We start from the raw sequence: 13,268 nt of genomic DNA, 5'->3' as shown, positions 1-13,268 counted from the left end.
ACACACATAAAAATGGACTCTTCTCCTAGAACTCTAGGTCAGCCTTCTTTTTAACCAAAACATTCGAATGCTAAGCCCTAACCTCATCTCAGAATGTCCTCCCTGTAGCCAGGGCAGGAGACTTGGGTCAGACGCTGCTGGGTTCTAGGATGCTCCTGAGCATTCTTCTGCGTGAATACCTACCTGCCCTCCAGAGAAAAGCTCACGCTGGGCGGGTCAGAAGCCGGTCCTCAGGAGACTTCATCCACAGGCACTCTCTGAGCACCCCAAAGCTCCCGCTGCAGCCTGGCACCTAAAAATGCTGCAGAACCACGGCTCTGTCACCTATGCTACTCCTGCCCTGGACTAAGTGGAGGGTCCTGGTGGCATCCTGAGAATGACACAGCCCTCTCTCCACTCCCATTTTCAGTCAGTTTTGTGTACATCATCTCAGCACAGATAAATGACCTATAAAGAAACAAGCCAGTTTCCTATCACTCTAAAACCCCAGTTCTATCAAAAAGAAACTGATCATTTCAAATCTTTAAAGCAGATACGAAGAGTATTAGCTCAGGCCCAAACCTAACACATTTTTTGAGTTTAATGAAGTTGGTGATACATTTGTGCTGCACAATACAATGCAGTTAAGATATATCTTAGAAGGCATAGTGAAAGATATCACTGAACACCCAGAGCATTCATTAGAGACCCAAGAAAGGCCTAGGGCTACACAACCCTAGAGGAAGTCTCAAAAGGATCAAGATGATATGCAAGTGACTTAACCACTTGCCAAGACAAAATGCATCAATCACTGATAAATGAAAACAAAATCCAGTCAACAGGTGGCATTCATAAAGTCCTGCATCTAATTACACAGTTCTAGGGAGAAAATGGGACTCACAAGGAGAAAGATCAGTAAATAGAAAGACACCCAGAATTGACAGAGATAAGAAAATTAGCAGACGAGAACTTGAAAACAGTTATAAATATGTCCAAAAAATTTAAAAGAAAACATGAACATAATAGACATAGAAACAATAATCAAGAACCAAATAACTTCTAGAGCTGAAAAATATCATATATAAAATAAATAATTCACGAGTTCAGAGCATATCCACTGACCTTGAAGAGTAATAAAAACTATCAAAATGAAGCCAAAAGAGAAATGGACCGGGTCAGGGGAAGGGGTGCAGAGGGAGAGAAAAAGACAGACTGACTGCCCTGTTAGACATTAAACAGTCTAACATACATGTACTGGATTCCCATAAAATCAGAAAGGTACATCAAAATCAAATTGCTGAAAAACCAAAGATAAAAATAAAATCTTTTAAGCCGCCTGTGGCGGGAAGAGAAGACACACTGAATACATAAGAATTAAGGTAAGAATGACCACTGACCTCTCATTAGAACAATATAATCCAGAAAACAAAACAACTTTCAAATGCTGAAACAGTTGTCAACCTAAAATGCTATAGCTAGCAAAAATATCCTATAAAATGAATATAAAATGAAGATATTTTCACTTAGGAAAAAAAGCTGAAAATAATTTGTAGTCAGCAGACCTGCACTTCAAGAAATGGTAAATGAAATTATAAGCTGAAGGAAAATATTGCCATATAAAAACATAAATCTACACAAAGGAAAAATGGGTGTTAGAATGGTAGATTTATAAATCAATATAATATTTTCCCTTCTCATTTTAAAATTACTTTAATAATTGTCTAAGAGAAACCAGTAACATTGTATTGTGGGGCTTCTAATATATATGGAAATAAAATATATGACAACAGCACACAGGATGAAAGAATAAAATGTAGGTATTCTATTGTAAGGTTCTTTCAGTTTATGAGACGTGGCAAAATATCATTTGGAGACAGCCTATCTTAAGTTAAAGATGTATACTGCAAACTCACAGCAACCACTAAAACAAAAACAAAAATGGATAGCTAACAGGCCAACGAGGAAGACAAAAAGAGGATATTAAAATATAATCGACCCAAAAGAAGGTAGAGAAAAAGAGAAAAGGGAATACAGAACAAAAGGGACCAATAGAAAACAAACAATATCAAAAACATTACTGACAGCCATATTACTAATCATATTAAATTTAACAGATAAATACACTGATTAAAAAGCAAAATGGATATAAAAATAAGACCCAACTCACAATGGATATAAAAATAAGACCCAACTACAGTGCTGTTTACAAGAAAATACTGTAACTATAAAGACAAATAGGATAAGATTTAAAGGATGGAAAAAATATACCACATAAATACTAATCCTAAGAAATTTGGGGTGGCTGTGCTAACGGTAGACAAAAACTTCAGAAGATTATCAGGGATAAGTTAGTAAGGATATGGAAGATATGAACGTATCCTGAGGACACTATATCCACCAACTAGAGATTGTACGTTCTTTTCAAATACACACAGAACATGTACCAAAAATAGATCATGTTAGGCCATAGTATAAGTCTCAAAAATTTGAAAGGATTAAAATCACATGAAGTGATCTTTGACTACAACAGAATTAGAAATGAATAACAAAAAGATATCTGGGATATCCCTAAGTAATTGTAAATTAAACAACACACTTTTAAATACTGTTATCCATGAGTCAAAGAAGACATCTACAAGCAAATTAGGTCATTTAAATCTGAATGATAATAAAACACATCAAAATTTGTGGGAATGCAGCTAAATCAGTGCTTAGAGGGAAATGTACAGCTTTAAGTGCTTATATTAGAAAAGAAGGTTTAAAATAAATGGAGATTTAAAATAAATGATCTATGTTTCCATTGTAAGAAGCTAGAAAAGGCAAATTAAACCCAAAGAGGAAGGAAACAAAGAAGAAATTATTGAAAAAGAAAAATGTTTAAACAATAGAGAGAAGGAAAATCAATGAACTCGATGTCAAAAAGAAAAGAAAAACTACAAATACTTTAACTAAATATAACTTCTGTTTGGAATCTAGTGCTGAAATTTTTAAGTCACCTGGAACTTTCTCAAACTTCTTTCAAAAACAATTTTAAAATTGCTACATGAGAGGTAATGTAGGCAAATTATTTCCCTTACAACTTCAAGCCAGAACCATCTGTTAAAGATTAAAATGTGGACGGCATCTCAATTACCTAATACAACCCCAGTCATTGGATATAATTAGAAAATTCAAGTTAAATCAAGCAAATGGCTGGTCACTAGTGTGCTGGTCACACAGCAAAGTTACACTGACACTCAGGGTTCACGCTTCCAGTTCACATCAATACAAAGAAAGAAGCTCTTCAAATGTACCAGTTAAAGATAAATCATAATAAAATACAAGTGTCATTTCTGCTAATTATTTAAATCCTTAAGGAAATACATAATTTTAAAAAATCTTTTCACTTGTCACGCCCAAAGACAAAGAAAATAGATTTTAGGGTAAAATAAATTCATTTTTTCTTTCTTTCCAAAGAAAAAGCACACGTATTACACATCTGGTTAGCGCTTTATTTTCTAGAGTTCTCGATGACGCTTAAACTAAAACATCTTTATTACTATTTTTTATGGAAAACTAGTTTCCACACATGTTCTGACAACAAAGTCACACTATTGTCAAAATATAGTTCATTCACCTTCGACAAGGTATGTTTTAAAATTCTAATATTTCAAATAATCTGCCCTATTCAAATATTTTCAACCAAGTCTTTGTGGGTAAAAACAATTACGCAGCTACTATACCAAAGTAACAAGAAAAAAACAGAAAAAGAAAAACTTCTTGGATAAGAAAAAAATATGGATGAAATGCCTAATTTGGAGACTAGCGATCTCAGTATTTCCTGAGTGAACAAGTCTAGGAGTCCTGCAATACCTGCTCAGATGGAATGTAATAAAGCTATAATTTTTTGGAGTAACACTTTCGGCAGCTCAAATGGACACTGTCAGAAGAATTCTCCTTATTTCATGAATAAACATTTTATATATAACAACTCTTCTCCATAAACTACTTACTGCTCATTAATGCACAAAGGCCAATAAGAACACAGATGCCTTTTTTTTTATTAACCATATGGAACTTTTCACTTTATGAGAGAATACATTGTTTCAAGTGTTTTAGTTATTACTTTGAGAGAAACAAACATCAGGTGAATAAGACGACAGGAACTAACGATGTTCACCTCCTCCTCCTTACTCAGGCCTCGATTTTCAAGTCTTGCTCCCTGCATCCTCAAAAGTCCAGGCCCCAGAGTTTGAACACTCCCTTCTTCTCTCTTAGGTCATTCGGTCACACATTAGGTAGACATTATGACACTTTACTTTCTCTCACTGAGCTGTATTCATTTCAGAAAATGCCATCTAAACTCTCAAGATCCTGATCCAAAATTCAGGATCTAGGAGAATGAAGGGTGTACATATAAGCTTTCTCTTTCTACTCTTTTTGCCTGCTAAATGATTAAAGAGAAGATAAAAAAAAAAAAAACATGGCTTTGAACATCATATTCATTAAACTAGTCTATAACGTAGAAACGTTTATGTCTCAGAATTTAATGTGGAAGAATTTGAACTATAATGACCTTTAGGCAAAAGACTTTATTACCAATTTTGTTTCCCATTGCTCTAATTCATTGTGAAATTCACAGCATAAACAGCTAGCCAACCTTAACTACAAGATTATTATTAAACCCCAGACTGATAAAATCCTCATCAGGCATGCATATGAATCAGAGCCTGCTGAGCACACAGCCAAAATAACTGAATTTAAAAATCTCAAAAACTTTTATGACTCTAATTCTTCAAGGACATAGTTAATAACTGATTAAAATAGATAAAAACACAAAAGAACCCCCAAGCCTGCATTACTTGACGTGGGCATGGAGCATGACTGCCCCATTAGGAAAGAGGCATTCTTGAGGCCCAGGAACCTAACAAGGCATTTAGGAAGACTGTGGACTCAGAGTGCTCATCGATAGGACAGGACAGGACAAGACTTGGTCCTTAGCTTGGAAGCCTGGAGATTATTCACTTAAAAACTGGAGTGGGCTCTGTTAAATGGACTTGAACCTATCAAGACCCATTAATTTACTAAAATCCAAGCTTATTAAGATGTAATTTTTAAACCTGAAAGCAAGTGAATTCCCTTTTTCCAGAAGATAAACCAGTCCAAACGCTTGTGAGCCTTCATGTGCACAAGATATTCGTGCAGTTCAGGCAGGCAGGTCCTCTTCTCAGACTCAATTTCACATCAGCAGGCTACTTCAGAGCACAGAATCAGAAAAAGAAGAACCACATACTGTGGAGGAATGTTTTAATCACACCATGGGCTCTATAATGATCTTTCTCCACCCTGGAGAGATATTACTCATTCGAATTGTGTTCTGAGTGCTGACACCATTCCAAGTACTGAGTTATAATAATGAAAAAGAAGACCAAGTGCCTGTCCTCATGGAGCTTACAGAATCTGAAACCAGGATCCCTTCCCTGAGAGATTAACAGTGTTGACAGAGTCCTTGTGGGGTAAGCAGAAACTAGCCTACAACATGCAGATTTAGTGCTATGCCTTCATTATCCCCAGTTACAACTCCTTCACTCTACAATAATTATTTTCCGTGGACCATTTACACCTATTTTTAAACATTGTTTTCTTCTTTCACCTCTCTAGTCACCAGATCTTAGGCCTATGAGAGCCTCTCTTGCTCAAGTGGAAAAGGAGCAATTTGTTAACTGCTACATGCCAGGCACCACACTATGTATTTTTACCTGGATTACTTCATATGATCTTCACATCACCTGGAGAAGCAGGTGTTCATCTCCCTGTCTTACAGATGAAGACACTGACATGCAAAGAAACTCAGTAACAAATCCAGGTTAAAAAAACAGCAAAGTTAGGACCATGTGCAAAGCCCAGCCTCTCTGCACCAGGCTACCTGTCATTTACCAAATCTAAAAGTCTCTAACAGAATCCTCAGAGTAAAGCCCCAACAGGAACAAAAGGAAGACTGAGGGTCAGTACCAACACATACCTGGTGAGCACAGCGCCTCGGAGGTGGATTGGGGATTTCAACCTTGGTCCAGGTGTCCTTCCTAATGTTGTAGATATAGAGTTCATTATATAAAAACGTCTGTAGAAAGGAAGAGGAACTTTACTGTTATGAATGATGCTTCCTGCAAGTGACAATAAGTGGAAAAAAGGATCTCAGCTGCTAGCTTTCTCTGAAAAACATGTTTCTTAAAGTAATGCAAATCCTATCAATGCAGGACGGGTTCAGCTGGTCCCTTGAATCCTTTGGGATGATGACAGAAAAAGCATTTGTCCACTATGCAAGGAAGGTGTATTTATGCTTTTGTTAACTGTTTCGTATACAATTCTGAAACAGGGGCCTTTCTGGCCTGCTTAAAAATGAAAATTAGCTTTACAACTGATCAGCACCTTTTCTATTCAAAACAACTTTAGGAATCCATCATGAGGAAGAACGGAATGAACAAGCAACCCAAATGAGCAGTGTGTTGGTCAACCTCAAGCAGGCAGTAAGAGGAGTGAGCCTAAAGGTCACTGATGGCTTGCCAACGACAACACTGCATGCCAGACCCGATGGCTCAGCACGTGGGACACACGGGAGGAGAGTTAAAGGACCAATGAGGATTTGATATCACTGCTTTAAATTAATTTTACTCCAAATGAGACCCATGGAAACTTGGGGAGAAAAGAAAAATATATATACTTTACTTTTTGGCCATTGAAATATTCACCTCCGAAAAGGATTAATTCATCTTTCTCAGGATGAGCAGAGAATGAGGCATTTAACCTGTAAGAGACAAACGTAGCCGATCAATACAAAATCAAACCACTTGATGCCCAATCTGAGAGCCATTCTCTCTTCTATCAAAGTGCTTTACCACCAGGGACTAGCCTTTTCTAAACTTTTATGAGAGGATCCTGGGGTTGAGAACAGAAGCTAAAGCACCACCCTTAAAAGCAGTCTGAGCCATGATACTAGCATCCAGGCTCCCTGTCCCAGGAGGGCAGGACATGGGCTACTCCTATAACATCTGGCTAAAATGCATCAGGCAGTGACAAGTCTAGGTACTCCTACTTATGTGCCAAGTTGTCCAGAACTGTCCTATTTTAAAAGTGTATCCTCTAAAATCACAATCAAAACTGCTCTAAAAAGTCTAGTATTTAAGCATTTCGATATACATCCCAGATGCCTTCCATCTAGAAAAAAATGCAGATAACTTTCTATTTATTTTACACAAGGACAAAAGAATAGCTATAAGAAAATAATATATACATCCTGACCATTTCAGTGGACAGTATTGAAAGTTGGGTGGTGTCTGAGGTCACTGGAAAATGCCCTTCCTTAAGAATCCCCTCAAGGTGTTCCCCAAGGTGTGTTCCATAACACAAACTCCAAAAGACACTTGTCAATAGAACGATTTCAAGGTCAAGTAAGTTTGGGAAATCTGAAAACTCTTTCTCTTGGAGATCTATTGTACACAGAAACATTTCATAGGCTGGGACGTTCTGCAGTAAAGAAAGCAGTGTTACAATACTGCAGATGCTTCGGTGAACAGTCTCATGGTTCTTCAAAAAGTTAAACACAAAGATTTTCCACTCCTAGATATAGAGCCAAGAAAATCGAAAACAGGGACTCAAACAGATATCTGTATGACGACGTTCATTATAGCATTACTCACAATAGCCCCAAAGTAGAAACAATCCAAGTGTCCATGAACAGATGAATGGATAAACAAAATGTGGTCCATCCAATCTTAAAAGGTATGAAGTTCGGATACATGCTCCAATGTGCCTGAACCTTGTGGACATTATGCTAAGTGAAAAAGGACAGATACTGTATGACTCCGCTTACCTGAAATAGCTGCAACAGGCAAATCAGAGTAACAGAAAATAGAGTAGAGGTCACCAGGGGCTGGGAGGAGGGGAATGGAGAGGGATTGCTTACTGGGTATAGAGTTCCTATTTGGGATGATGAAATTTTTGGAAAGAGATGGTGATGATGGTTGCACAGCATCGTGAATGTTAAGTAATCCCATAGAACTGTCCAGCTAAAAATGGTTAAAATGGCAATTCTATGTATATACTTTCATCACAATTAAAATTTCCAAAATAGGAAATCAGTGTTTCTCAAAGTTCTTTGGCCATAATTTTTTTCACTTAACGCTTAATTTTCTAAGGAAAAGTAACAAACACAACTTGGAAAACAATTCCATTTAGACCCAGAGCGCTGAAGTGTCACTGCTGTCCATGCCCGCCTTCTTCAGGTCACAGACATACAGGCCCCCTAAAGCACTGATGCAACTGAGCACCTCGTCCTTATTTTCCCATCAAATTACACCTGAGCCAATACCTGCGAGATAAACACACTTATAAAACTTGGTAATTTTCATGGTTTTGTTCCCACAATATGACAGAGAGGTAAGAGGTGAGAAGTTACTAAGGTTGCCAGCCAAGAGGTCTTCGTTTTATCTCAGCTCTGTCAACTGCTCCCTTCTGTTAGGAAGCATTCCCAGCTGACCCATTTGAATTGCCCACGTATCAAATTATATCCTGACATTAAACCTGGCTTTTGGGGCAGTTACTTTAGGAAAAGTTCTAAAATGTCATCCAAAAAATCAATCCATAAGTGGCTTCCCTCAGGGATGCTGTACATGTGAAGACTAGAGATCTCAAGAATTTTTGTGCTTCAACAATTCAAATGAAATGTACAACTACCACACGTGGAATTTAATGTTTGTCCCCAACGATAATATGCCGAGTACACGGAAAAATAAAACCACATTTCTAACGGAATTTGTTAAATGAAGAATAAGAAGGACCTCCTGGAGGCTGCTGGAAAGCTGCTGTCAGCTCATCAGCTCAAGGGCTAATCACGTTGCGCCCCTCACATCTACCCTCAACAACTGAACAGGTGATGATTAAATCCTGTGTCCCGGGACCGTGAAATTCAGGTGCCAGAGCCATCACCTGCACCTCACTGAAGCAAAGGCAGCACCATAACTGCATCACACTATAACCACCTCTTTTCCTGAAGTGCTGGACCCCAGGCCTCCATTCAGGCTAACGACAACTCTAGGGAGACGAATCTCATTCTGAGGGAAATGAAGCAAATCATTTCTCAACCAAACAGTCCCAGATACTTATGAAGTTAACGTGTTTCCCCTTCTCTGAAGGACCTGGTTTACTCTCTCTTAATGAGGCCTTTCCTTGGTTCCTAACTTAGTATATTCGGTGTCTTGCCTCTGCTGTTAGAAAAGAATTACAGAGCCTTAAATCAAATTATAGAACAACTGGAATTCAGAAGACGAGAGGACAAGAATTGACCCAGAGGAATAAGAAGTCAGACGAAAACCAAAGCCTGCTCATTTCAGTTTATCTCACAAGTGTTTGAGATCCTACTAAAGACTCTGGAGTTTTCACAATTTATAAATTCATTTAAAAAGGCTTATACACAATTTATATTAAATAATTACATTTTTCACGAGAACTTAAAAGCATTATAAAGAAACACAGCTAAAACCTACTGTGATTTTAACTTTTCCACCTGTGATAGGCACTTTTAAAATATCTTAAGGACCAAAGAAAAGCGCATTGGGACAACATTTGAGTCCACAGATTGTTATCAGCTGGGGAGCTTTCAAACCTGGCAGAATTTCCCAGATAAGCAGCTGTGCTGAGACCTCATTTCCATGTTTCTGCATGACAAAAGAACTGAACAGCCTCATGTACATTCTTCAGAAGAAAGGGAAAAAATGTTTTGTAAAGCTGATCAGGAACAGGTTTTAATGATGAAAATGTCCCAAGTGCCTGGTTATTTATGAAAATGTGTTGCCTTTTTAAAGCAGTTTTCCAGTTGATACAAGAAAACTGTCAGAAGCTATAATGAAGAGCCTTGCTCACTTACCTTGGTGAAGGTGGGGAGCAGGGCGTTTCCACAATCTGAGTCTTTTTGGCATCTAGTGTCTGGAAATGGGCTATGAGAGCTTCAAGGTCCTCCTAAGGGCAGACAAGCAGTCACATGTGAGACGTTTTCTTAACTTCTCTTATGGGGTCAAAAGCCTGGGTCGGCTTTCCATTGTCCACAGACACAGAATATGACACATGCAAAAATACTCAAAGCTTGACCTCAGAGGCAGTTTTCTTGGAAGTATGGATGCATGCACCCCACAGGCATCATCTCATTCCAAACCCTCCCCCTTCCCCTGAATGGCCTTCCACTAGACCAGCATCTTCAACCACCTCTGGGAAACCCAAGGCTGGGCCACCCCACCAGCCTGCTTTGTTGTCTGCATAGCAGTGTCTAAGAATTTTTGCTCATTTATTCATTTTCTTTCCACCTTCCTCCCATCAAAATAACAAAAACTCCAAGCAAGACTTGTCAGTCTGCTTAGAACAGAGCCTCCATGTGAGGGCTCAGCAACTATGGGCTGTAGCAACTCTGTGCAAGAAGATTTCTATTTTTACAACTACAGACACCAATTTAATATTTACCTGTCCAACTGGGCAATGGCACCCAGTCTTCCCACCTCCAGTCCAGTGCCTATTTCCCTGCATTAACTTACCCCTTTACCACCCCCCAACAAGGTGATGCATGACCTGTGTGTCATGGGGAGAAGTTCTCTTCTATTCTTAATTCTCTTCTTGAAAGCTCACTCCCCACACACATCCTGCTCATGCTGAGACCTGGGATATGCCCTCCTTTCCTCCCAGCCCCCCTCCCACAAACACACCCACCCATACACAGCCCTTCTTCCCTGGTTCCACATTCCGCACTGAAGGTAGATTTCCTTCCTGTACTTACCGACACTTCCAGACTATTCCCTCTTCTCCAGCCTCATTTCCCACCCCACTTCCTCATTCCAGGCTGCAGTGGCTTCCTCTCAGTTCCTTTAATCAGACCACATCCCCTAGGCCTAAACAGCCACCGGCACCCCCACCCCAAACTTCCCCTGGGTGTACCACCTTCACCTCCTCAAAGTAGCTACTGTCTGGAACCGGGTGCTCATTACTCTCCAGCAATTTCTTTATACTTTTACTACGTGTTATGTATACTTAAGCAATATATATATTGCAGTTGGTCCTCCAATAATCGTTTCATAACATTGATGAGATGCAAAAGGAACTCTTGTCTATATCAATTAGCCTAGGGTAAACTGGTTTCAGTGTACAGCTATACCTTTGAGATACTGTGGGTTCGGCTCCAGATCACATTAGAGTATTGCAATAAAGCAGTCGTAACCTTTTTGCTGGTGGAGGGTCTTACCTTCAATTAGTAAAAAATGCAACATTCGTGAAGTGCAATAAAATGCAATAAGGTCTGCCTGTACAGTTTCGCTTAAAGTCACAGAACCTATTGACTAGGAGAGGACTTTCTGCATTGTTTTACATTTTTCAATTCCATGTAAATGATATATTGTATCATCTCTGGTAACTTGTTTTGCTCAACCCTATGGAATGAACAGTTCGATACACTGAATCTATTCACTTTCACTGTGGCAAAGCTACCACTGTGATGAGTTTCTCTATCTATCCTGATGATGAAAGAACATCTGGGTCAACTCCAATGTTGTTTTTATAAACGACACTACTTGGCCATTCTCGTACCTATCTTTGTGTAGCTGGGGGGAATTTTTCCAAGGTAAACCTTTAGGTGTGTAACTACTGGGTTGCTTCCACTTTTCTAGATATTGACGAAGTGGGGTCCAAAGTGGCTCTGCCAATTTTCACCTTCACAGCAGTCAATGAAAGTGTCTTTTGTTCTGCTACTTCTATGTGGGTAGTTATCTAACAGCTGTCCAGCTGACCACCACGTCCCTAATGCCAAATATACTACATTAGGTACTCAAGACAAATTACTGAATGACTGGAACTTTAGAGACCTGAATGGAAAAGGGACTGTTGGAGTCATAATTAGTTCAGAGCACCTGGTCCAGTATCATCCGCCTGAGAAATTATCTTCCTTAAGGTGGAAGGGAAGACAAGGATAAGGTGGGTGGAAGAAGTGGCTGGGATGAGGATCAGCAGATGTGATGGGAGAGATGCTTTATCAGTCCTGGCACAAACTGGCACTAAGGCCTACCGTTATGCGGGTAGCCCCAGTCACGTGAGGACAGTCGTTTCCACAGGGTGTCTTGTTGGAAGTAGGCTTGGCTGCTCCACTCACCAGGAGCACAGGCTCTGCTTTCAGGCAACCTGCTTCAACTCCCATTTCTCCCAGTCCTGCCACTTCACGGCTGTGTGACCCTGAGCAGTGTAACCTGTTAGCTTCCGATTTCCTGTCAGATGGGGACGCCAAACCTACCTAATCCACTTGGTTGTGAGGATTAAAGCCCAGAGAGCACAGTGCCTGGCACACTGCACTCATTAACCATTGTATATTGCCCCAGGTTAGGGAGCCGGTAAACAAGTAACAGAAAGCAGGACGCTCAACTCTTAAGTTCAATCCTGTTCTATCTGCAAACCCTGCTGAGAGAAAGAGAGAGGGAGTGAGGGAAAGAGAGCGGGGAAGAGGGGTTGACAGAGAGAGAAGAAAGTGGGAGTTACCATCAACTGTTATGGAACGCCCCCAGAATTCCACTTACTCCACGGATGCGCTCTGTTTAGGGTTGCTGTGAGAATTATTCACCCTCTTTTAAAGACGAGTGAGGCTCAGAAGTTAAGCCTTTGCCACTGAGGTCACGTCCCTTGCAGAGGCGCTCCTGCTCGCCCCCAGGTCCTCCTACACTAACTCCGGGCCCCTCCAACACCGGGCAGAACAAAGCCCGGCAAGGGCGATGACACTGGACGAAGGATGACAGCAGAGAGGAGCACGACAGCTCGCGCGTAGGAGGACGCGGGCACCGGGGCCCGTCCCGGTGGGCCCCGCTCACCTCCTCCTTCCGCGAGCGCTTGGACACCTTCTTCTCCATCTTGGCGGCCGTCTTCTCCGCCCCACGGCCTTTCTTCTCTTTCTTGCCCTTTTTGCCCATCGCGCCGGGTCTGAGGAGGTGCCGCAACACCTAAAGAGATGGAAAGAGGCGCGCGGCGCGCCGGAAATGCGTGCGCGGGGGGGCGGGGCGAGTCACGGAAGTGCGTCACTTCCGGGAGGGAGGGCTACAGCCCACGTCTTAGGAAAAAACCGGCTTGCGGACCTTGTGCTGTGTGAATGATATCCTCATAGAAAGTGACTGGCCCGGGTCCGGTCCCCTCCGCCCTCAGCGTCCCTGGGGACGCAGTACTATCGTTTTCGGATCTACCTAGTCTGGGCTTGAAGGCCTGCTTCGGTGTTTATTGTATTTGGGTAAATGGCTTAG

At 40.7% G+C, this 13,268-nt stretch overlaps 1 protein-coding gene and 1 long non-coding RNA gene across 3 annotated transcripts in view; both read right to left on the bottom strand.

The window, feature by feature from the left end:
- LOC120622912 (uncharacterized) overlaps positions 1-2,774 on the bottom strand; it is an 8,505-nt gene extending 5,731 nt beyond the window's left edge. Inside the window, exons 1-2 of the long non-coding RNA XR_005658591.1 lie at positions 1,412-2,774; positions 134-137 (exon numbers count right to left, since the gene is read on the bottom strand). This is a non-coding gene — a long non-coding RNA (uncharacterized LOC120622912). The remainder of the gene's footprint in view (positions 1-133; positions 138-1,411) is intronic.
- The window catches only part of KLHDC4 (kelch domain containing 4), a 50,711-nt gene extending 37,688 nt beyond the window's left edge, over positions 1-13,023 (bottom strand). Inside the window, exons 1-5 of one of the 2 annotated variants that reach the window (XM_039888711.1) lie at positions 12,846-13,023; positions 11,153-11,239; positions 9,881-9,972; positions 6,685-6,763; positions 5,981-6,079 (exon numbers count right to left, since the gene is read on the bottom strand). In XM_039888711.1, coding sequence (XP_039744645.1) covers positions 5,981-6,079; positions 6,685-6,763; positions 9,881-9,972; positions 11,153-11,239; positions 12,846-12,944 — 456 coding nt within the window. In that variant the 5' untranslated portion in view covers positions 12,945-13,023. The remainder of the gene's footprint in view (positions 1-5,980; positions 6,080-6,684; positions 6,764-9,880; positions 9,973-11,152; positions 11,240-12,845) is intronic. The other variant, XM_039888712.1, reaches the window with a different exon arrangement.
- Between the last annotated feature and the right edge of the window lie 245 nt (positions 13,024-13,268).

This window comes from Pteropus medius, unplaced genomic scaffold (assembly GCF_902729225.1).
Source record: "Pteropus medius unplaced genomic scaffold, Ma_sr-lr_union100, whole genome shotgun sequence".
NCBI classification, from domain to species: domain Eukaryota; kingdom Metazoa; phylum Chordata; class Mammalia; order Chiroptera; family Pteropodidae; genus Pteropus; species Pteropus medius.
Note: the sequence above shows the minus strand (reverse complement) of the source record. Positions and strands in the feature narration are given on the sequence as shown.